This window comes from Hylobates moloch, unplaced genomic scaffold (assembly GCF_009828535.3).
Source record: "Hylobates moloch isolate HMO894 unplaced genomic scaffold, HMol_V3 SCAFFOLD_1, whole genome shotgun sequence".
NCBI classification, from domain to species: Eukaryota; Metazoa; Chordata; class Mammalia; order Primates; family Hylobatidae; genus Hylobates; species Hylobates moloch.
In genome coordinates, this window is record NW_026652276.1 from 101798882 (window position 1) to 101823301 (window position 24420).

General features: G+C 51.5%; 1 protein-coding gene across 6 annotated transcripts in view; it reads right to left on the reverse strand.

The window, feature by feature from the left end:
- SRRM3 (serine/arginine repetitive matrix 3) overlaps nt 1-24420 on the reverse strand; it is a 78263-nt gene that overhangs the window by 32648 nt on the left and 21195 nt on the right. For all 6 annotated transcript variants that reach the window (XM_032756264.2, XM_032756271.2, XM_032756260.2 and 3 more), the window contains exon 2: nt 11973-12229. In XM_032756264.2, coding sequence (XP_032612155.1) covers nt 11973-12205 — 233 coding nt within the window. In that variant the 5' untranslated portion in view covers nt 12206-12229. The remainder of the gene's footprint in view (nt 1-11972; nt 12230-24420) is intronic.

The following is a 24420-nucleotide window of genomic DNA, read 5'->3' on the forward strand; positions in this document are numbered from 1 at the left end:
GTGACAGCCGCTACCTGGCCTCCCAGTTCCTCTGGGGTCTCTCCCTTCAGCCTGTGTCCACACTGCCCCTGGAGGTCTTTGATCACGCAGCCCTGGCGCCCCCCCCCCCCACCCCGACCCCGTGCCTGGCACACAGCAGGTGTCCAGCAGCTGTTACTGAAGGGATCCTCTGGCAACCTCGAAAGGCAGGTCACATTCCCATTTCACAGATGTAGAAGCTAAGGCAAAGTGAATTGACTTGCCCAACCTCATAGAGCTGGGAAATGGGAGGTGCCAGGATTCAAAAACAGGACTGCTGCAATCTTGGGGCTCTCCTTTTCATCACTGGCCCCCATGGCTCAGCTAAGAGGGTTGATCTAGAAAAATATGAGAGCAGGGGATGCTCAGAGGTGGTGGTCACACTTGAGGCCTCTTTGTCCAGTAGCCAGATGTCATCTCGGGGTCCCCAGCTTCTCCCAGCAAGATGCCCTGGGCATGGAGGGACCCTCCCTAGGCCTCTGAGTTGGTTCAACTCAACATTTCTATACACTTGTGTACACCTATACAACTTTTCTTTTCTCTCTTTTTTTAAATTTTTATTTTTTGAGATGGAGTTTCGCTCTGTCACCTGGGCTGGAATGTAGTGGTGCGATCTCAGCTCACTGCAACCTCCAGCTCCCGGGTTCAAGTGATTCTCCTGCCTCAGCCACCCAAATAGCTGGGATTACAGGCACCCACCACCATGCCAGCTAATTTTTGTATTTTTAGTACAGATGGGGTTTCACCATGTTGGCCAGGCTGGTCATGAACTCCTGACCTCAGATGATCCGCCCAGCTCAGCCTCCCAAAGTGCTGGGATTACAGGTGTGAGGCAATGCACCCAGCCACTATACAACTTTTCTAGCCTTAGCTTCTACATCTGTGAAATGGGAACACAACCTGCCTTTCAAGATTGTCAGAGGATTCATGGAGGTGATGTCATTATAGCACTTTGCACAGTGCCTGGCATAGAGTAGGTGCCCAATAAATGGTAACAACTAAGGCTTATTTGTCCCAAACCTTTCTCTCTGCTCTCCCTGGGCTGCAGGTCATTGTCTTGGACAGAGAACATGGTGAGGGGGAGGTAGGGATGATTAATGGATACAAAAAAATAGAATGAATAAGACCTACTGGCCAGGTGCAGTGGCTCACGCCTGTAATCCCAGCACTTTGGGAGGCCGAGGTGGGTGGATCACCTGAGGTCAGGAGTTCAAGACCAGCCTGGCCAACATGGTGAAACCCTGTCTCTACCAAAAATATAAAAAAATTAGCTGAGTGTGGTGGTGCACACTTGTAATCCCAGCTACCCACGAGGTTGAGGCAGGAGAATCGCTTGAACCTGGGAGGTGGAGATTGTGGTGAGCTGAGACTGCGCCCCTGCACTCCAGTCTGGGTGACAGAGCGAGACTCTGTCTCAAAAAACAACAAAACAAAACAAACAAACAAACAAAAAACCAACAAAAAAACCTACTGTTTGATAGCCCAACAGGGTGACTACAGTGAATAATAACTTAATTGTATATTTTTGAATAACTTAAAGAATGTAATTGGATTATTTGTAACTCAAAGGATAAATGCTTGAGGGGATGGATACTTCATTCTCCATGATGTGCTTATTTCACATTACATGCCTGTATCAAAGCATCTCATGTACTCTATAAATATGTATAGCTACTATGTATATTAAATTTTTAAAAAATTAAAAAAAAATTTTCGACCCAGCAAAGTTTTAGAAAATAATTTAAAAAAAATTAAAAAAGAGACATGGTGGCAGCATGGGTCCAGCCCTGCCCACTCAGCCATCCATGAAAATGGTATGTTTTGTTTTTTTCCTTTCAGAGATCCCATCTCTCTACTCCCTGCTTCCCTCCGCTCCTTCAATAAATATTTGCAGGAGAGCAATTTGACAATTATCTTCAAAAGCCTTTAAAAAAAATGAACACGTGCTTTGACTCATACATTAACTTCCAGGTTTACCCTGTGGAAATAATCAAGGCAAAGATTTGACTCCTTGGATGTTTACAGTAAGATGGATGCCTCCCCCCATCGCAGGTTCAATGCTAGTGTTTGCATTTCCATAGCAACCCATACATCCCAACTCCTGGCAGGTGGTTCAGGCTCCAGTAATTATCTGTTGGCTGGTCTATATCCAATGCTGGCCTGGAGTTCCCTGAGAGTAGGGGCTTTGTCTGGTTCCTAGAGGCAGTCCCAGCACCTGGTACCATGCCTGCCACATTGTGGCATCCAAAAATGTGTGCTAAATGAGTGACTGGTGATGGAGAGGCATGGAGAGTTTGAAGACTGGATTTTGCTTTTGAAAAGATGGCTCTGGTGAATTCATGGTTGGAGAAGAGAGAACTGGAGGCAGAAAGCTGATGTTGCGCTACCACAGGGGTTTAAGAGGAGACAGTGACGCCACAGCAGAGAGAGAGGTCTTGAGGATGAAGGGCGAGAAATGGACAAAAAGCCCTCTAGGAGGGAGATGGCTTGGGGACCAATTGGTTGAGTCAGGAGGATGGGACTTGGGGACCAATTGAATGAGCCAGGGGGTCTGGTTGGGTAAGAAACATCACCTTCTTCTTCTTCTTCTTCTTCTTCTTCTTCTTCTTCTTCTTCTTCTTCTTCTTCTTCTTCTTCTTCTTCTTCTTCTTCTTCTTCTTCCTTCCTTTCTTCTTCTCTCTCTTCCTCTTCTTCTTCTTCTTCTTCTTTTCTTCTTCTACTTTTATTTTTCTTTTTGAGATGGAGTCTTGCTCTGTCGCCCAGGCTAGAGTGCAGTGGCACAATCTCAGCTCACTGCAACCTCTGCCTCCCAAGTTCAAGCAATTCTCCTCCTTAGCTTCCCGGGTAGCTGGGACTACAGGCATCCGCCACCATGCCCAGCTAATTTTTGTATTTTTAGTAGAGGTGGGGTTTCACCACATTGGCCAGGATGGTCTCAAACTCCTGACCTCAGGTGACCCACCCACCTCGGCCTCCCAAAGTGCTGGGATTACAGGCATGTTCCACTGCGCCCCGTCACCACCTACTTCTTAAGCAGGTGTCCCTTGAACCCCAGCTAGGGTCGGAGTCTGTGCAGGTTCAGCCTGCTGTGTCGCTCACCATGGGGAGGGCTGGGTCCTGGCCTGGTTAGGGGTGGGGGGCTTTTCTTCTAACCCCCCATCCCCTCGTGGCTCAGGCCACCCTGTGCCGATGCCACTAACCTAGCTCCACCAAGTTCAGGGCCCTGGCTCCTCAGTGTCCACCTCAGTCCCTGTGTGGCCCTCAGGCTCGGGCATTCACCTGGAGGTCCCTTGTCTGGGCATGTGAGTTGGGCAGTGCAGAGCCTGGCACCCAGGAAGAAAGGGTGGTGCCCCACCCCCCCAGCAGAGGCAGAGAGCAATTGCTCCCACATCACCTTCTCTTGCAGAGACTAGCTTGTCACTGTCACCAGCACAGAGACAAACACAGCACAGGCCCTCCAACACTGCTTAGCCCCTAATTTATAGGCCCCAGGGAGGAAGACAGAGACTGGCATGGGACCCTGGGCCAGGTGGGTGGGAAGAGACGGCCTAAGGGCAAGGGTGGGCCATTCCCCAGCTGCTTGTGGGGGGCTGGCAGGGGGGCTTCAGGCCAGGATCCGAGCCCCATTTCCTGGGGGTCTTTGGCACATGGAAGGCTGGGAAATTGGCACAAATGGGTTTCATGGAGACCTGCGGCAGCACATATGCAGGGCTGGGGGTCATCCTGGAGTCAGTGGGTTGGAGGCAAGTTGATGAACTCCAGCACCTGTCTGTTGAGGATGGGCTGCTGGACTGAACCAACTCAGAGGCTTGGGGAGGTTCCCTGTATGCCCCAGGGCATCTTGTTGGGAGAAGCTGGGGACACAAGGATGACACCTGGTGATTGGTCTCAAGTGTGACCACCACCTCTGAGTGTCCTTTCCCCTCTTATCTCTTGGAGTCAATCTTCTCAGCTGAGCCACTTGGGACAGTGATGATGGGGAGAGACAGAGGAGCCCAACAGTTCTGCTTTTGAATCCTGGCACCTCCCACTTCCCAGTTCTGTGACTTTGGGCAAGTCCATATGCTTCTCCCAGCCTTAGCTTCTATATCTGTGAAATGGGAACATGACCTGCCTTTCAAGGTTGTCATCTGGATATTAGTCCCCTCCCAATCTCATGTTGAAATGTGATCCTCAGTGTTGGAGGTGGGGTCTGGTGGGAGGTGTTTGGGTCATGGGGGTGGATCCCTAAAGAATGGCTTGGTGCCCTCCCCATGGTCATGAGCGAGTTCTCACTCTATTACAGGGGTTGCTAATACCTCAGGTTGGGGTACCACTCTGTGGCCTATTAGGAACCGGGCTGCACAGCAGGAGGTGAGGAGCAGGCAAGGGGGCAAAGCTTCACCTGTATTTATAGCTGCTCCCTATCACTCCCATTACCACCTGAGCTCCGCCTCCTGTCAGATCAGTGGTGGCATTAGATTCTCATAGGAGTGGGAACCCTGTTGTGAACTGCGCATGCGAGGGATGTAGGTTGCGTGCTCCTTGTGAGAATCTAATGCCTGATGATCTGTCACTGTCTCCCATCACCCCAGATGGGACTGTCTAGCTGCAGGAAAACAAGCTCAGGGCTCCCACGGACTCTACATGATGGTGAGTTGTAGAATTATTTCATTACATACTACAATCTAATAATAACAGAAATAAAGTGCACAATACATGCAATGTGCTCGAATCATCCTGAAACCATCCCCCCAGCCCCCACCCAGTCCATGGAAAAATTTTCTTTTTTTGGGGGGGGAGACAGAGTTTCATTCCTGTTGCCCAGGCTGGAGTGCAAAGGTGTAATCTTGGCTCACCACAACCTCCATCTCCCCAGTTCAAGCGATTCTCCTGCCTCAGCCTCCCAAGTAGCTGGGACTACAGGCATGTGCCTCCACGCCCAGCTAATTTTTGTAATTTTACTAGAGATGGAGTTTCTCCATGTTGGTCAGGGTGGTCTTGAACTCCCGATCTCAGGTGATCCGCCCACCTCGGCCTCCCAAAGTGCTGGGATTACAGGCGTGAGCCACCTCGCCCAGCCAGAAAAATTTTCTTCCACAAAACTGGTATCTGGTGCCGAAAGGGTTGGAGACTGCTGCTCTATTAGTTTAGGAAAGAGCTGATTGTTTTAAGGAGTCTGGGGTATGTCTCCTCTCCCTCTTGCTCCTTCTGTTGCCGTGTGAGACATGCTGGCTCCCCTTCTTTTCCACCATGACTAAAAGCTTCCTGAGGCCTCACCAGAAGCCAATTGGATGCCAGCGCCATGCTTCTGTACAAGCCTCTAGAACCATGAGCCAAGTAAACTTATTTTCTTTATAAGTTACCTAGCCTCAAGTATTCCTTTAGAGCAATGCAAAGTGGACTAACACAGACATGATGTAGTTACATCACTTTGCACAGTGCCTGGCATATAGTAGGTGCTCAATAAATGGTAGCAACTGGCCAGACACGGTGGCTGTCGCCTGAAATCCCAGCGTTTTGGGAGGCCAAGGTGGGTGGATCACTTGAAGTCAGGAGTTTGACCCCAGCCTGGCAAACATGATGAAACCTTGTGTCTGCTAAAAATACAGAAATCAGCTGGGCGTGGTGGTGCGTGCCTGTAGTCCCAGCTACTCGGGAGGCTGAGGCAGGAGAATCACTTGAACCCAGGAGGCAGAGGTTGCAGTGAGCTGAGATTGCGCCATTGCACTCCAGCCTGGGCAATGGAGCGAGACTCCGTCTCAAAAGTAAATAAATAAATAAATAAATAGTAGCAACTGAAGCTTATCTGTCCCAGAGCAGTGGGGACAGAGTGTACAGTCATCCCAGGCTCCCTGCCCTTTTCCACCTGAGACCCCTGCCAGGTCAGCATGGCACCAGCTCCGAGAATTGCCTGGGCCTCTTCTCTCTCTGTTCTGCCAGGCGGCAAAGGCTGGGATAAAGGGGGAGGCTGCTACCCAAACCACTCGCTCCCTGTGGAGGTGGCAGAGCCGGCCAGCCTAGGGCCATGCAGGAAGTCTGGCTAGCATGGCCAAAGCTTCAAACTCAAAGTCAAGGGCTTCTAGGCCGGGCACAGTGGCTCATGCCTGTAATCTCAGCACTTTGGGAGGACGAGGCGGGCAGATCACTTGAGGTCAGGAGTTTGAGACCAGCCTGGCTAACATGGTGAAACCCCATCTCTACTAAAAATACAAAATTAGCTGGGCATGGTGGCACACGCCTGTAATCCCAGCTACTTGGCAGGCTGAGGCAGGACGAATCGCTTGAACCTGGGAGGCAGAGGTTGCATTGAGCCAAGATGGTGCCATTGCACTCCAGCCTGGGTGACAGAGCGAGACTCCGTCTCGAAAAAAACCAAAAAATCAAAAAAACAACGTCAAGGGCTTGTGTGTGGGTGGGGAAGGGGGAATAGGGGGCAGTGATGTCTGTCCCAGGGTCCCCAGCCTCTTGGCCCAGGTATTCCCCCAGCCAGTCTGGCTCCCTTAGTCCTCATGCCACTCTATGGGCCATAAGGGAAGGGCATGCCACATGCATTGTGGCTTTGGGGATTTCCTGGGTCACTCTCTGGGACAGGAGTAGGGTGAGGGGACACTGAATTTTAAGAGTTCCCTAGAGTGAAATTTTTTTTTTTTTTTTTTTTTTTTTTTGGAGTCTCGCTCTGTCGCCCAGGTTGGAGTGCAGTGGCGCAATCTCGGCTCACTGCAAGCTCCGCCTCCCGGGTTCATGCCATTCTCCTGCCTCAGCCTCCCGAGTAGCTGGGACTACAGGTGCCCGCCACCATGCCCGGCTAATTTTTTGTATTATTAGTAGAGAAGGGGTTTCACCAGGTTAGCCAGGATGGCCTCGATCTCCTGACCTCGTGATCCGCCCACCTCGGCCTCCCAAAGTGCTGGGATTACAGGCGTGAGCCAATGCACCCGGCCTATTTTTAATTTTTTAAAAGTAGAAATGGAGTCTCGCTATGTTACACAGGCTGGTCTCAAACTCTTGGCCTCAAGCAATTCTCTCACGTCAGCCTCCCAAAGTGCTGGGATTACAGGAGTGTGCCACTATGCCCAGCTAATTATTATTATTATTATTATTATTGTTATTATTATTATTATTAGAGATGGAGTTTCACTCTTGTTGCCCAGGCTGGAGTGCAATGGCGTGATCTCAGCTCACTACAACCTTCACCTCCTGGGTTCAAGCGATTCTACTGCCTCAGCCTCCTGAGTAGCTGGAATTATAGGCGTCCACCACCACACTTGGCTAATTGTTTTGCATTTTTAGTAGAGACGGGGTTTCACCATGTTGGCCAGGCTGGTCTCGAACTCCTGACCTCAGGTGATCCACCCACCTCGGCCTCCCAAAGTGCTGGGATTACAGGCGTGAGCCACCACGCCCAGCAATTTTTTATCTTTTGGTAGAGACAGGGTCTCCCTATGTTGCCCAGGCCTCCTGGCCTCAAGAAAACCTCGTGCCTTGGCCTGCCAAAGTACTGGGATTATAGGCATGAATTCCTGCATTAGGCCAGACAGCGACCTTTTGTTTTGTTTTGTTTTTGTTTTTGTTTTTTGTTTTTAGACGGGGTCTTGCTCCCGGGGACTGCCACCCAGTCTGGAGTGCAGTGGTGCAATCACAGCTCGCTGCAGCCTTGACTTCTCAGGCTTAAGTAATCCTCTCACCTCAGCCTTCTGAGTAGCTGGGACCACAGGCATGGGTCACCACACCTGGCTAGTTAAAAAAAATTTTTTTGTAGATGGATTGGCAGGGGGCTCACTATGTTGCCAGGCTGGTCTCAAACTCCTGGGCTCAAGTGCTCCCTCCTCAGCCTCCCAGAGTGCTGGGATTATAGGCATGAGCCACAGTGACTGGAATGGTAGCCTTTTGATTCCCATTTTATAGATGAGCAAACAGAACAGGGAGAGGGGAGGGAGGGCCCAAAGCTCCAAGCCCAGGCTGGGTGCGGTGGTTCACACCTGTTATCCCAGCACTTTGGGAGGCCGAGGTGGGTGGATCATCTGAGGTCAGGAGTTCAAGACCAGCCTGGCCGACATGGTGAAACCCCGTTTCTACTAAAAATACAAAGAATTAGCTGGGTGTGGTGGCGTGCTCCTATAGTCCCAGCTATTCGAGAGGCTGAGGCAGGAGAATGGCTTGAACCCAGGAGGTGGAGGTTGCAGTGAGCCGAGATCGTGCCATTGCACTCCAGCCTAGAAAACAAGAGCGAAACTCCGCCTAAGAAAAAAAAAAAAAGTTCCAAGACTAGCTAGGGATGGAGCTGTGCTCTGTCGCCTCACCCAAGTCCTCACAAGAAGAGGCATGGTGTCTGGGCATGGTGGCTCACACCTGTAATCCCAGCACTTTGGGAGGCTAAGGCAGGTGGCTTACTTGAGGTCAGGAGTTCAAGACCAGCCTGGCCAACATGGTGAAACCCCGTCTCTACCAAAAAATACAAAAATTAGCCAGGTGTGGTGGCATGTGCCTGTAATCCCAGCTACTCAGGAGGCTGAGGCAGGAGAATCACTTGAACCCAGGAGACGGAGGTTGCAGTGAGCAGACATGCCACTGCACTCCAGCCTGGGTGACACAGCGAGACCCCATCTCAAACAAAACAAACAAACTAAAAAAGAGGCATGGCAAGAAGATAAATAGGGTGGCAGGGAGGATGCTGGGGGCTGGGGTGGGAGAATCACATCAGAAAGGCTGGAGGCTCCATCCCGCCCTGTGGTGATTGCAGGCTGCAAGCCAAGGCTGTCTGGGAAGGTGACTCCAAGTACGCCATCAATCACCAGTGGATTAGCCAGCCAGCCATCAATATTAAGGAAAAGGATTGCTTTTTAATGAGGCCAAAGAGTGTGTGTTCCTGTGACTGATGTGAGTGTTCGTCAAACGCCTGAGAACCCAGTAAATAAACGTGACCAAACCAGTGTTTCTAGAAATGGATATTAATGACTCAATTTGATAAAAGAGCAGGGGTGCCTGGTGCTTATCGGCACTTTGCGGGGACTGGCTGGGGGCTGGGCAGTCCCATATGTGTCTTCAACGGAGGACTCTCAGAACAGCTCCAGAACACAGGTGCCCCTATTTTCCAGGTGAGTAAACCATGGCTTGTTCAAGGTCAAGATAGGGCCGGAAGCCTGGATTTGGGAGTCTCAGAATGCCTGTCCCTGCCATGATCAAATGCCCTGCTGAGGATGGGGAGGGCAGGGGGAGGGCCACTCAAGAGCTGGTTTTTTGTAGGTGGCTCCAGGATAAGGACCACCTCAAGTGACAGCTTGGGTGGGGGAAGGGACCCTGACTGAGCAAGTGGGGACATAGTGGGTGCTTCCCAGGGAAGCAGGAATCCTTGATGCTGGGGGTCTAACACCCAGGACGTGGCCAAATGCCATCACCTTTTGCTTGGGGAGGGGCTCAGTGAGGGAAGGTTCCTTGAAAGGGTGAGGGTCTTTGAGCGGGAGGGCTTTCAGGATGGGAAAGCACAGAGAAGAGGAGGGGACTTAGTGAAGGGAGAGGGGCTGAGGATGGGGATGGGTTCATCAAGGGGGTGGAGTTCTGGGAGGAGGAGGAGCAGGAAAGTGCAGGGGACACCTCGTCTGTCCCTGTCAACCCTCTTGTCCTCTGCCCACACTTCCCTCCCTCCTTGACTCTCCAGACAGAATTTGGCAGAATTTGCAGGTTTTGTTTGTGTGTTTGTTTTTGTTTTATTTTGAGATGGAGTCTCCCTCCGTTGCCCAGGCTGAAGTGCAGTGGCGCAATCTCGGCTCACTGCAACCTCTGCTTCGCAGGTTCAAGCGATTCTCCTGCCTCAGCCTCCCGAGTAGCTGGGATTACAGGCGCTCGCCACCATGCCTGGCTAATTTATTTTTATTTTTATTTTGAGACGGAGTCTTGCTCTGTCACCCAGGCTGGAGTGCAGTGGCACAATCTCGGCTCACTGCAACCTCCACCTCCAGGTTCAAGCGATTCTCCTGCCTCAGCCTCCTGAGTCGCGGGGACTACAGGCGCATGCCACCACGCCTGGCTAATTTTTTGTATTTTTAGTAGAGATGGGGTTTCACCGTGTTTGCCAGGATGATCTCCATCTCCTGACCTCACGATCTGCCCGCCTCGTCCTCCCATAGTGCTGTGATTACGGGTGTGAGCCACCGCACCTGGCCTTTTTTATTTTTTTGTATTACTAGTAGAGATGGGGTTTCACCATGTTGGCAAGGCTGGTCTCGATCTCCTGACCTCAAGTGATCTGCCCACCTCGGCCTCCCAAAGTGCTGGGAGCCACCGTGAGCTGGTACAGGCATGAGCCACCACATCTGGCTGGATTTGCAGGTTTAATTCACGACCTGAGGTTCTCACTGTAGGAGATGCTCCCCACCTCGCCCCTCCTTGCCTCTGCCCCTTGAGGTCTCATTCCCTCTTCCGGTACCCACAGCTCATCAACATGTTCCCTTGCCAGCTGGAACCGCCTTTCTGTGTGTCCTCAGCATCCTGCCATCCATCCATCTATCCCTCTCTGCAAGGGGCCTCCTCCCCGCTACCTGGTCCTCTGGGTGAGGTGAGCACCAGGTCCCCATTACCCCTTCTTCTCCCTACAAGCAGCCCTGCCTGGCAGCCAGCAGGACTCTTGATCCTGGCTCTGCCTTGGCCCCCCGCCTTCCAGATGGCCTTCAGCAACTCACTGTCTCTGCCTAAGCCTGGGGGTCTTCCTAAGCTCCTCAGAGATGGTGGCCCCTGTCTAAGGGAGCCCAGGAGGCCTGGGGTGGACAAAGGTGTGGCTTGGAAGGACTACAGGACACAGGCTGTGTCTGGCCCCATGTGGCTCCAGGCTCCAGCCCCCCTGTGTAGGGAGTTTCTGATTTCTCAGCCCACTGACAGTGCAAGTCTGATGGGCAGTCCCTGCTCCTGACTTTGACTCCTTCAGCAGCCAGCCCACTAGCTTCTTTCTTTCTTTCTTTCTTTCTTTTTTTTTTTTTTTTTTTTTTGAGACGGAGTTTTGCTCTTGTTGCCCAGGCTGGAGTGCAATGTCTCGATCGCAGCTCACTGCAACCTCTGCCTCCCGGTTCAAGTGATTCTCCCAAGTACCTGGGATTACAGGCATGTGCCACTACACCCGGCTAATTTTGTATTTTTAGTAGAGACGGGGTTTCTCCATGTTGGTCAGGCTGGTCTCGAACTCCCAACCTCAGGTGATCCACCCACCTCGGCCTCCCAACGTGCTGAGATTACAGGCATGAGCCACCGCGCCCGGCCTTTTTTTTTTTTTTGAGACGGAGTCTCAATCTGTTGCCCAGGCTGGAGTGCAGTGGCCGGATCTCGGCTCACTGCAACCTCCACCTCCGCCTCCCGGGTTCAAGAGATTTTCCTGCCTCAGCTTCCCGAGTAGCTGGGATTACAGGTACGCGTCACCACGGCTGGCTAATTTTTGTATTTTTAGTAGAGACGGATTTTCACCATGTTGGCCAGGCTGATCTCAAACTCCTGACCTCAGGTGATCCACCTGCCTAGGCCCCCCAAAGTGCTGGGATTACAGGTGTGAGACACCGCGCCCAGCTAATTTTTTTTTGTATTTTTCATAGAGACGGAGTTTTACCATGTTAGCCAGGCTGATCTCGAATTCCTGACCTCAAATAATCCACTCGCCTCGGCCTTTCGAAGTGCTGGAATCACAGGTGTGAGCCACCACTTTGCCATTAAAGGTAATGGCAAAAACCGTGCTTACTTTTGCAACAACCTAATACATAAATGAAAGATGAGCTGGACTTGCCATGGCTTCATCCCAACTGGTCTGGACTCTGGCCTTTTGTCTGGACAAGGCTTTTGGGTTCCCACAGTCGCGCGACTCCGCCCTAATACCCCCTAGCCCCGCCCTTCTCCCCGCCCACGACGTTCGCCACGCCCACGAGCAGCATCACTCGCTTCTCCCACCCTCGCCCCGCCTATCTCCCCACCCCAGCCCCGCCCCGCGGCCCGCTCACCCCTGCTCCTCCATCATCTCCTGCAGCTCCATGCACTTGAGCTCCACCCGCCGCTTGCGCTCGTGGTCCAGGATCTCGCGGTGCGCGCGCTTCACCAGGCCCGGCTCCGCGGCGCGCAGCTCCTCCTCCGCCCGCGGCCAGGTCCCCGAGGAGGCGCTGGGCTGCGGGAAGCCGTTCGCGGCGTCGGGTGGGGACGGCATGCTGGCCGCCCCGTTGTTCACGGTGGAGGACATCGTGGCTGGCCTGGGCCGCTGGCCCTGAAGGACAGACACAGACACGAGGCGGGATGGTCACTTCTTCGCCACCTGTTAAGCTCCTCTCTGCTCGAGTTAATCCAGGAGATTTAAGGGCCCACTCATGGCTCTAATCCGCTTCCTTTCCTGGTGCAGAGGGAGGCAGACGGCTGGTTTGCACCTTTGGGTCACACCTCAGGGCACGAGTGGGTTGGACACTGGGCTTTTTCCATCTGTAAGGTGGGTGGATGCAGGCCAGACTGGATGGCCTCTAAGAGCCATTGGCTGGGAATCGTGTCACCTCCAGGAACTACCGAGGACCATCCTCTCTGGCTTGCACGAATGCTTGGGCCAGACATCCCAGCGCCCACTTGCACACATCATTAACTCCCCAGTCATATTTCTCCTTTAGGCTCAATTGAAACCGTTTACGCACACACCAGGCCCACTGTCCTGGCTCTGTCCAGTGGGACACAGATTACATGTGTTCCTACCTCCCAGTCTGCTCCCAGGGCAGCCCTACAGAGAGGGGAAGATGGAAGCCTACTCCATTCCCACCCCAGAGGCAGATTTTAGCTCTCTGTTTGATCTGGCCAACTTCTCCAAAGCCAACATTCCAGATAAGCAGGGCTCACCCAGATTATGCCCACAGGACTATCTACTCCTTTGTTCTGGAAACACTGCTTCTGATGACGTGACCAAAGTTGACACTGACATTAGCTTTCCAGGCAGCCACGTCCTCCTGTAGGCTCGGGGTGGGGTGGGAGTCAACTTGGCTTGGAGCTAAGAATCCCTGACTCCATGCTAGGCCCTCCAAAGTACAGCGCGCACACACACACACACACACACACACTCCAAGGACTTCTATCTTAACAGAGGGGAGGCACCTCCTGAGCTATTTCCATTTCCTTTCTCCAAGGCTCTGCTAGTTGCTAAGCAACAGGGAGGCCTCATTCCCAGGGAGTGGGGTGGGAGGGAGGGAAAGGAAGGAGGGAGGGAGGAAAAGAAGGGATTGGGCATGCCTGGACATCTTGGATCAGGCCTTCCCTGTGACACTACTCCCCCAACACACCCTCCCCTCTCTGGCCTCAGAGTGATGGGATGGGGGTGGGAGTGTTCAGAGCCACAGAAACTGGAAGGCAGAGAAGAGAGAGGGACTGTGACAGCTATAGGAGACTCTGAAGGGGACAGAGTGACAGGAGGCAACAGTGGTGATGAAAACATAAGCTCTTCTCATATGTCCTTCCCCCTGAGTCCCAAGTGCATGGGTTCTAGGCTGCGCTTCGCCACTCCTTGCTGTGTTACCCTGAAGGTGTCACTACCCCTCTCTGAGCCTCTGATTTCCACCTGTTCCTGGGAGCATCTGCCAGAGTTGTCTGGAGAGGGGAGTGCCTGGGGACTTAGAGACCAAAGCTGTTCTTCTAACCCCTCTTTTCCACTCCCACACCTGCTAGCTTCCCGCCTCTGTCCCGAGACCAGCCCTATACCCCAGTTCCACCAGGGGTTTTCCCGGGACACTCCACAAGCATCACCCACCAAGCCCCAAACAGAGCTCCCGGTGCCCTGCTCCCCACCCACGTCGGCTGCAGTGCTTGGCTCATGGGTGACCCCTCTATCTGTTGGTCATCTGAGCCAGGGACATGTGTGGAGCTTGGAGACCCCTATTGCCCTGACCCACAACAGTTCACCTGTCATCAAGTTGGGTCCCTCATCCCTTCTTCTTTGTTCATTTTTGAGACAGGGTCTCACTCTGTCACCCAGGCTGGAGTGCAGTGGCACAGTCATAGCTCACTGCAGCCTTGAACTCCTGAGCTCAAGCGATATCCTCCCACCTGTCTCCCCAGTAGCTGGAACTACAGGCATGTGCCACCATACCCAGCTAATTAAAACAAAAAAAATTTTTTGTAGAGTCAAGGTCTTGTTATTTTGCCCAGGGTGGTCTTGAATTCCTGGCTTCAAACAATCCTTCCACTTCGGCCTCCCAAAGTACTGAGATTACAGGCGTGAGCCACCGCACCCAGCCCCATCCCCTCTTCTCAATATTGCTCACATTTATCCACTTCGTCTCCTCCTCTGTTACCACGTGGACCCAAGCTCCTCCCTCCACGCGGGTCCACTACCTCTCTGTGGTTGCCTGGCCTCCCTGCTCTCAGACATTCATCCTCCATTGGCAATTTGGCAGATGGGTCCAGGAGCAAATTAGACCATGTCATGTGCTGGTTAGCAGCCTCCCGTGACTCTTGTTACCTTGACTTAAAGCCATAGCATGGCCCTGCCTCCTGGTCCAGCCCCGTCTCCACCACTCTGCACCACACACATCCTCCTCCACCTCTCTTGGCTCCAGGCCCTTTCCTGGGATACTCTTCATTCCTAGTTGTCCTCAAAGTCACCGCTCACAGGCATTGTCACCTTCCAGAAGCCTTCCTTTCCCCTCTGGCTGGTGTCACCCTCCCAGAGCTCTTTTTTTTTTGGAGCCCTCTCTGTCACCCAGGCTGGAGTGCAGTGGTACAATCTTGGCTCACTGCAACCTCCATCTCCTGGGTTCAAGTGATTCTCCCACCTCAGCCTCCTGAGTAGCTGGGATTACAGGCGCCTGCCACCTCGCCCGGCTAATTTTTGTATTTTTAGTAGAAATGGGGTTTCACCATGTTGCCCAGGCTAGTCTTGAACTCTGACCTCAGGTGATCTGCCCTCCCTGTGGCCAGGCTGGTCTGGAACTCCTGACCTCAGGTGATCTGCCCTCCCAAAGTGCTGGGATTACAGGCATGAGCCACCACTCCTGGCCTTACCTCCCAGAGTTCTTGCTGTTGTTGCTGTGGATTCAAAGGTCTGGCTCCCCCTGGGCTGAGGGCAGCTTAGCTTTCAACTCCTAGCTCCAGCTAAGTGCCTAGTGCATGTGAAGCTCAATGCGCCCGGGGCTGAACAAAGACAGTGACAACAGGAGGCAAGAGAGAGGAATACATGGCATGGCCCTTGATACGGCCTGCCAGACCCCTTTGCATTCTGTCGAATGCTATCTTGCAACTTCATCCCATGCTGCACCCCATCCTGCAACCAACACCCAGCCCCTTAGCCTTGGTCCTCATCCCCCAAATGCGTGCTCTTACTTCCTCCTTTGTGCCTTTGCCTATGTGTTTCCCCTCTGCTGGAGTCCTGTTTCCCCTTTTCTTCACCTGGGGAACTTCAACTCATCCCCCAGGGCCCAGACCAAAAATCACCTCCTCTGGGAAGCTTCCGCTCTTCCAGGAAGGAAGAGTCATTCCTTCTTTGTGCTTCCGCATCTTTTGTCCACACTTTTTAAGCGTGACATTTAGATACCGAGATTCAGTTGGCTGTTTGCTTCTAACTCCTATTCTAAACTGTGAGCGCTTTTAGGGGAGGGGACCATCCTTTCATTCTGGCTCATTAGAGCCTACCCCAGCACCAGGCAATGCAAGAGGCGCGCTGAAGGTGTGGAGAGAGAGCACGAAGGCGCCAGTGAGAGCCCTGGGAGCCATGCTGTTCTATACATCTTCCCTCTGAACTGGGCAAGGTTCCCCAGCCTAGAACTTGGCCTGAGCTCCTGGAGGGCAGAGGGGGAAAGCTGGTGAGAGTCGTTCTGAATGCACTCAGATCTCCAAACCCTGAGAAATTCTAGCCCCAGTGCTAGGAGAACGCCTGGGTAGCAATGCTAGGTTGCCCAGGGTAATCTTTGCAGAAATGATTGAGGAGGAAAGGAGAGCTATGTGAAGAGAGGCGTGGCAGATGCAGCCTGGATTTTCACTAGAACAGATGGTGGATTTGACCAATTTCACCTGGTGAGTTGGAGAGGCACCAGGTGGGAATCTGCGGCAGGTCATTTATAGAATGACCCAAATCATTGCACACTAAGTCCATTTCCTTCCAAGTCAGGTTTGCTGGGCCAGCAGACCAGGGGGTGACTGCAGGACTGCAGGCACAGGGTCCCTCCGTGAGCCATATGACATTATATTTTATGAAATCATTGTGAGGCTGGGCGCAGTGGCTCACACCTGTAATCCCAGCACTTTGGGAAGCCGAGGTGGGTGGATCACCTGAGGTCAGGAGTTCAAGACCAGCCTGGGCAACATGGTGAAACCCCGTCTCTACTAAAAATACAAAAATTAGCCAGGCATGGTGGTGGGCGCCTGTAATCCCAGCTACTCAGGAGGCTGAGGCACGAGAATCGCTTGAACCTGGGAGGCAGAGGTTGCAGTGAGCTGAGATCGTGCTATTGTATTTCAGCCTGGGCGACAGAGTGAGACTCTGTCTTGAAAAAAAAAAAAAGAAAAGAAAGAAAAAGAAATTATTGTGAGATTTATCCTTCCTTCCTTCCTTCCTTCCTTCCTTCCTTCCTTCCTTCCTTCCTTCCTTCCTTCCTTCCCCTCCTTACCTTACCTTTCTCCCTTCCCTTCCCTTCCCTTCCTGACTCTCAATCTGTTGCCCAGGCTGGAGTGCAGTGGCGTGACTATAGCTCGCTGCAGCCTTGACCTCCTGGGCTTCAGTGATCTTCCTGATTCAGCCTCCAAGTAGATGAAACTACAGGTGCACCACCATGACCAGCCGATTTTTAATTTTTTTTGTAGAGATGGGATCTTGCTATGTTGCCCAGGCTGCTCTCAAGCTCCTGGGCTCAAGTGATCGTCCTGCCTCAGCCCCCCAAAGTGTTGGGATTACAGGCATGAGTCACTGCGCCTGGCCTCACTGTGAGATTTCATAAGGTGACACTGTCCTGGTGGGTGCTAATATCCCATTTTGTTGTAATTGGTTGATTGATTGACCTATACTCAAAAGGAGCTGGTTAATAGATCAATGTCATGTTAGATGTAAGTATTTAGTGGAGAATCACAGGGCTCTATTCTCACCATGTCTGATCCAATATGTTCACTATTGACTGGCTAGAACATTGGTAGTCTGACAATCAAATTCACTGAGGACACAGCCTGAGAGGGCTCATGGATATACAGTCAGAATCTAAAAGGACTCAGTAGCCGGAGACATTGGAAGAATCTAAGAAGGTGAAACAGGGCCAGGTGCAGTGGCTCACATCTGTAGTCCTAGCACTTTGGGAGGCTGAGGCGGGCAGATCACGAGGTCAGGAGTTCGAGACCAGCCTGGCCAACATGGTGAAACCCCGTCTCTACTAAAAGTACAAAAATTAGCCAGTCATGGTGGTGCATGCCTGCAATCTAAGCTACTCGGGAGGCTGAGGCAGGAGAATCACTTGAACCTGGGAGGCAGAGCTTGCAGTGAGCCGAGATCGCACCACTGCACTCCAGCCTGGGCAATTGAGCGAGACTCCATCTCAAAAAAAAAAAAAAAAAAAAAAAAGAAGAAGAAGGTGAAACAGGATAGTGAAAAGTGCCACATTCTGAAGCTGGGTCCCAAACTAAAATTGGAATGGGGTAGACATAGTTCAGAAGCAGAATATTTGGGAAGGATTATAGGGATTTTCAATGATCACAGACTCAATTTGAGTCAATATCACAATGTGGCTATCAAAAATGCATGTTATCTTAGGATATATCAACAAAAATAGGATGCCAAGGAGGGGGAAGATTATAAGGATATACAGGTGGTCAGAATGCCTAGCTTCAAATATATGAAGGATTGTAGAGGATTTAGGTCAAACCTGGCTGAATCGACTGAGAGGCTTGTTAGAAGTAGTGATGTTTAGCTAGCATTGCCAGATTTGCCAAATAGGAACACAGCATACCCAGTTAAATTTGAATTTTATATTTGGAACATACTTCTACTAAGAAATTATTCGTTGTTTATCTGAAATTCAAATTTAACTGAGTGTCCTATATTTCATATGTCAGTGCTACCTGGAATCCAACCCAGATCTACCGAATCAAAGTCTCGGCTGGGCACGGTGGCTCATGCCTGTAATCTCAATGCTTTGGGAGGCCGAGGCGGGTGGATCACAAGGTCAGGAGATTGAGACCATCCTGGCTAACATGGTGAAACCCTGTCTCTACTAAATATACAAAAAATTAGCTGGGCGTAGTGGCGGGTGCCTGTAGTCTCAGCAACTCAGGAGGCTGAGGCAGGAGAATGGCGTGAACCCAGGGGGCAGAGCTTGCAGTGATCATGCCACTGCACTTCAGCCTGGGTGACAGAGTGAGACTCTGTCTCAAAAAAAAAAAAAAAAAGTCTCTGGGGATGAAAATGCTCATGTCCCCCAGGTTCTCCTGATATAGCCCAGGTATGGACCACCAATTAGGGGGAGGTGGGCAGTGGTCTAGAAATAGCCATTTTCAAATTTTATTGAGCATCAGAATCACCAGGAAGACTTGTTAAGACACAGATTTGTTTTGTTTTGTTTTATTTGAGATGGCGTCTCGCACTGTTGCCTGGGCTGGAGTGCAATGGCGCAATCTCAGCTCACTGCAACCTCCGCCTCTCAGGTTCACATGATTCTCCTTTCTTAGCCCCTCCTGAGTAGCTGGGATTACAGATGCACACCACTACAGCCGGCTAACTTTTTGTATTTTTAGTAGAGACGGGGTTTCACTATGTTGGCCAGACTGGTCTCGAACTTCTGATCTCATGATCCGCCCACCTCAGCCTCCCAAAGTGCTGGAATTACAGGCTTGAGCCACCGCGCCCAGCAAGACACAGATTGTTGACTTCACCCCCATAGTTTCTGATTTGGTAGATCTGGAGTGGGGCTTGAGAATTTGCATTTCTAACAACACCAATACTACTGGTCCTTAGAATTCCCTAAGAGGAGCAAGGCCCTAGCCGATCTGCAAAACAGAGCCCCAAGATTCTTGCAGGCAAGTCATCTAGTGTTGATTTCAGCTCAGTTCAAAAAAGAGTCTTGTCTTGTTTTGTTTTTATTTTATAATAATCAAAACTCTTAAAAACGAAGCAATTCTGGCCAGGTGTGGGGGCTTGCACCTGTAATCCCAGCACTTTTGGAGGCAGAGGCAGGCGGATTGCTTGAGGTCAGGAATTCGAGACCAGCCTAGCCAATTTGGTGAGACACTGTCTCTACTAAAAATACAAAAATTAGCTGAATGTGGTGGCGCGTGCCTATAATCCCAGCTACTTGGGAAGATGAGGCATGAGAATAGCTTGAACCCAGGAAGCAGAGGTTGCAGTGACCCAAGATCGCGCCACTGCACTTTAGCCTGGGTGACAGAGTGAGATTTCATCTCAGAAAACAAACAAAAAAACAAACAAACAAAACTAAGCAGTTTGTCGTAGGATGAATGAGGTCTCTATTACAGGAATTGTTCAAACATGAGATAGAAACAATATTCATGCATTCACTCAACAAACACTCACCCAGCATCTACTCTGGGCCTCACGTTATTAAAGGCTGCGGGTATAGAGATGAACATGACCCCATCATGGCCCTGTAGAAGCTCACAGGCTGGTTCAGGAGACTGACAGGTAAACAGCAGCGTAGTGTGATAAGAGAACTGGAGAAGTGTCTGTAGCCCTGCTTGGTTCGTCAAGGCAGGCTTCTCAGCAAGGCTGGGAGGGAGCAGGAGGCAGGGCTGCCAGAGCCAGTGAGGACAACCGAGATTCAAGAAATAAATGGGCCAATCTGGCAGGGTTTGTAATTGACTGGATGTGGGATGGGGGAGGCAGCTTAGATGACACCGGGTCTCTGGCCTGGGTGACCAGGTGGATGGTGCAGCCATTTATTGTGATAGGGAACATGAAGAACAAATTGGAGGTGCTTGAGGGTGAGGGGTTTGCAGGTGCAAGCAGGCAGATATGGAGTCTAGAGCTATAATCTGAACCCTAACTCTAACTTGTTCTGGTCCTTGGAGGCATTGACACTGTCCTTCTTTGGAGGCAGAGCAGCAAATAGGAAGTCTTTACCCTACCACCAGTTGGCTGTGAGACCATGAACAAGTCCCTTCCTCTCTCTGCACCCTTGTTCCTCCCACTGAACAATGACTCAAAGACCCCAAGGGTCCTTTCCTACTCTGGAAGTCTGGGTAATACTAACTCTAAATGTGTGGCACCAGGCTGGGTGTGGTGGCTTACGCCTGTAATCCCAGCACTTTGGGAGGCTGAAGCAGGTGGATCACCTGAGGCCAGGAGTTCGAGACCCGCCTGACCAACATGCTGAAACCCTGTCTCTACTAAAAATACAAAAATGAGCTGGGTGTGGTGGCGCATGCCTGTAATCCCAGCTACTTGGGGGGCTGAGGCAGAAGAACAGCTTGAACTCAGGAGGCGGAGGTTGCAGTGAGCTGAGATCACACTGTTGTACTCCAGCCTGGGGAACAAGAGCGAAACTCCATCTCAAAAAATAAAATAAATAAATAAATAAATAACACCAGACCTTCAGCCCACTTCCTTTCTGCTGATACAGCCAGGAGCCAGGGCCCCACCGGCCACCCTTAGAGCTCAACTGAAGCTGTCCCCAACATTGGGTCAGCTCCCAAGGGCAAGCCCAGATGCTGGAGCCAGCCAAACCCATGTGTAGATTAAGTAATGAAGCCCTAGTTTAATGCTTGCCAAAGGGGCACACTCCCTCTTCTACCAGCCAGGAAGTGGTTAAAGGCCTAGAGGCCTGATTTCCCAGCCTCCTGGCTGGGTCCCTGGACTTGCCTCCCTCCCACAAGCCCAAGCCTGGGTTTCCTGAGCAAGCCTGGCTGTGGATACGATGGGCCACAAACTGGATGCTGCTACCTGCAAGTGATTAATTGAAGGTGAAACAGCTCATCTGTACTGCAGGGTCCAGCCTGTTCCGGAAAGTCAGCTGCTGACAGGCACAGAGGCCCCTCAGCTAACGAGGTCAGCACTCACCCTGGGGCTCAGAGGGAGAAGATGCTCAGATCGGTAGTGACCTGGTCAGGTCTGGGGGAGAGGGAACGGGCTGTAGTGAGAAGTGGACCACAGATGAGTCTGGGAAGAGGCCCAGCCCTGCCCTGGGGACCCCTGATTTGAGAGGGAGACAGGAGAGTGATCTTTGGGAATTCATAAGCTGAGAGACCTAGGGCATGTGACTTCAACTCTCTGGGCCTCAGTTTCCTTGCCTGTAAAATGAAACTATTTAACAATAGCATCTTCCTCACAGGTTTGTTGTAAAGGACTAATGCATGGGAAATGCCCTCACAGTACCTAGTGTGCAATGAATATCTCATAAATGGCACTGGAGATTTATTATTATTATTATCATTATTATTATTATTTTTTTTTTTGAGACGGAGTCTCTCGCTCTGTCGCCCAGGCTGGAGTGCAGTGGCGCAATGTCGGCTCACTGCAAGCTCTGCCTCCCGGGTTCACGCCATTCTCCTGCCTCAGCCTCTCCGAGTAGCTGGGACTACAGGCGCCCGCCATCACGTCCGGCTAATTTTTTGTGTTTTTAGTAGAGAGGGAGTTTCACCATGGTCTCGATCTCCTGACCTCGTGATCCGCCCGCCTCGGCCTCCCAAAGTGCTGGGATTACAAGCGTGAGCCACCGCGCCCGGCGAGATTAATTATTATTATTATTATTATTATCATCATTATTATTATTGTAGACACAGGGTCTCACGATGTTGCCCAGGCTGGTCTCAAACTCCTGGCCTCAAGTGATTCCCCCGCCTTGGCTTCTCAAAGCACTGGGATTACAGGAGTGAGCAAACTCCTCCCTGCTCCCCGTCTCTCTGGCAGCGTCGCAGCCCTCCAGCACCACGGACAGCACCCCCGTCACCAATTCAGGGGCCCCATTTGCTCCTGGGGCTGAGAAGCCTCTTTTGCCGGGGAAGGTGGGGGGGGCGGGGAGGGGGGCAGCACCATTCCTCTAGGGCGTTTTTTCTCCTGGCCTTGCCAGCCAGAGGCATGCCTCCCCAGAGGTAATGTCAGGACTCAGAGCCTCCACACGCTCAAAGGTACAGATTCCCACAGCTTCAAGTGAGCACTTGAGCACTTCGTCTGTGGTCACACAATTTAACCACCTTCTTACTTCTAAGATCTTTCTGCTGTCTTCTACTAGGGCCAGGAAAAAAGAGTGTTAGACCAGGACAAGGACTTGGAGTCAGAAGACTTTAGTTTAAATTCTGGCTCCACTACTTCTGCCTGGGTGATCAGGAAAAGTCATTAAACTTCTCTGAGCCTCAGTTTCCTCATCTGTAAAATGGAGTGTTGGGATTCGGTCAGGCTGGTGGAAAAAATATTAGTTATGATAGCCACAAAACCCTTTCGGAAGGCCTGAGGGTTTTCACATGACTTCGGTAATAGACCTGGTCGAAGGCAGGCTGGTCCCTTTACCTTCAGTTAAATAGATTAGAGTAGTAAATAACGGGATGTGGGGAAGTTATCCAGTTAACTTGTTTACTCATGTGGTCTTAAGATGAGCCTTTGATGTGTGCATTTTACTCGGGAAGTCCTCAATGTCAATTACCCTCTAATGGTGCTGACTCAAGCTTTTGTTAACTAATCTTAATGAATAAATGTGAGTCTCCCTAGCTGATCGGGGTGGCCACAGTGACAAAACTCTCTTGGTGTGTAGGCGGTCACTCAGCAGGACTGGCAAAACAGAGTATCTGTGTATCAGTGTACGTTTTATTCATCCATCATTTGGGTCAGGGTCTGTGGGCAGACCCTCTTAGCTAATACCCTCTTGTGAGGAGCAATACCCTAGTCTTGTAGCTTGTAGCTTGGTGGGATCATTCATTCATTCTTTCTTACAGTAGCAGGCTTGTTATGAAGACAGATCTTGATGCCATTCTCCCACCCACCCACCCAGTCCTGCGGGAGCAAAAAAGAGACCAGGGAGGCTCTACATTTGCCTAGGATGCTCAGGGAAGGTTTCATGAAGATAATGATGTTAGAAATGTGCCTTTGAAAGATGTGTCTTCGGCCGGGCATGGTAGCTCATGCCTGTAATCCTAGCATTTTGGGAGGCCAAGGTGGGCGGATTGCCTGAGCTCAGGAGTTCGAGATCAGCCTGGGCAACATGGTAAAACCCCGTCTCTACTAAAATACAAAAAATTAGCCAGGCCTGGCAGCGTGGGCCTGGCAGCGTGGGCCTGTACTCCCAGCTACTCAGGAGGCTGTGGCAGGAGAATCGCTTGAACCCGGGAGGCGGAGCTTGCAGTGAGCTGTGATTGTGTCACTGCACTCCAGCCTGGGGGACAGAGCAAGACTCTGTCTCAAAAAAAAAAAGGGAAGAGAAGGGAAGAGAAGGGAGCGGGGCAGGGGGAAAGTGGGGGAGGGGAGGGGAGGGAGAGGGGGAGGGGGGCAAGTGCGGGAGAGGAGGGGAGGGGAGGGGAGGGATATGTCTTCTCCAGATAAGGAACAGGGAGTCCAGGGGACAGGACAGGCAAAAGCCAAGGGCATGTTAAGATCCATGGACCCGCCGGGCGCGGTGGCTCACGCCTGTAATCCCAGCACTCTGGGAGGCCAAGGGCATGTTAAGATCCATGGACCCTTGACTAAGAGGGCTACAGTGGAATAGAATTTCTGATCCAGGAAGCTGCATTCCTGTGAAGGTGGTGGCTGCAAACACAGAATCAGACCTTCCAGAGAAAAAGCCCAGTGCGGGGACAGCAGGTGGGCAGGGATGTGCCTCCTGAGGAAAAGGATTCTTTGTAACTCTCAGAAATGAGACAGAACTGACAAATATGCATGAAACCAGGTCCTTAAGTTGTGAAACTCATTCTGGGTCTTGTTAAAAATAAATGTGTGCGGGGCCGGGTGCGGTGGCTCACGCCTGTAATCTCAGCATTTTGGGAGGCTGAGGCGGGCGGATCACGAGTTCAGGAGATTGAGACCATCCTGGCTAACACGGTGAAACTCTGTCTCTACTAAAAATACAAAAAATTAGCCGGGCGTGGTGGCGGGCGCCTGTAGTCCCAGCTACTTGGGAGGCTGAAGTCAAGAGAATGGTGTGAACCCAGGAGGTGGAGATTGCAGTGAGCTGAGATTGCGCCACTGCACTCCAGCCTGGGCGACAGAGGGAGACTCCGTCTAATAAATAAATAAATAAATAAATAAATAGTGTGCGCAACAATCGTTTGTCAAGATACTTTATCAAGCTGGAAAAGAAAAGCCATCTGCATTCTGTCCAAGGAATCTAGGTGTGTCCCCACTCCAAATCCTGGCATTGAAGCCAGGTGCAGCCATGACAGGGACGTATTCCCTGGAGCACTCTCCTGCGGACCCTTCCCTTCCCTGTGTAAGGACCCTTCTGCAGACCTCCAGCCTTGAACACTTTATATTGAAAGCTTCCCCTGTGCTCACTGCCCAAGAGCGTGGGGCTG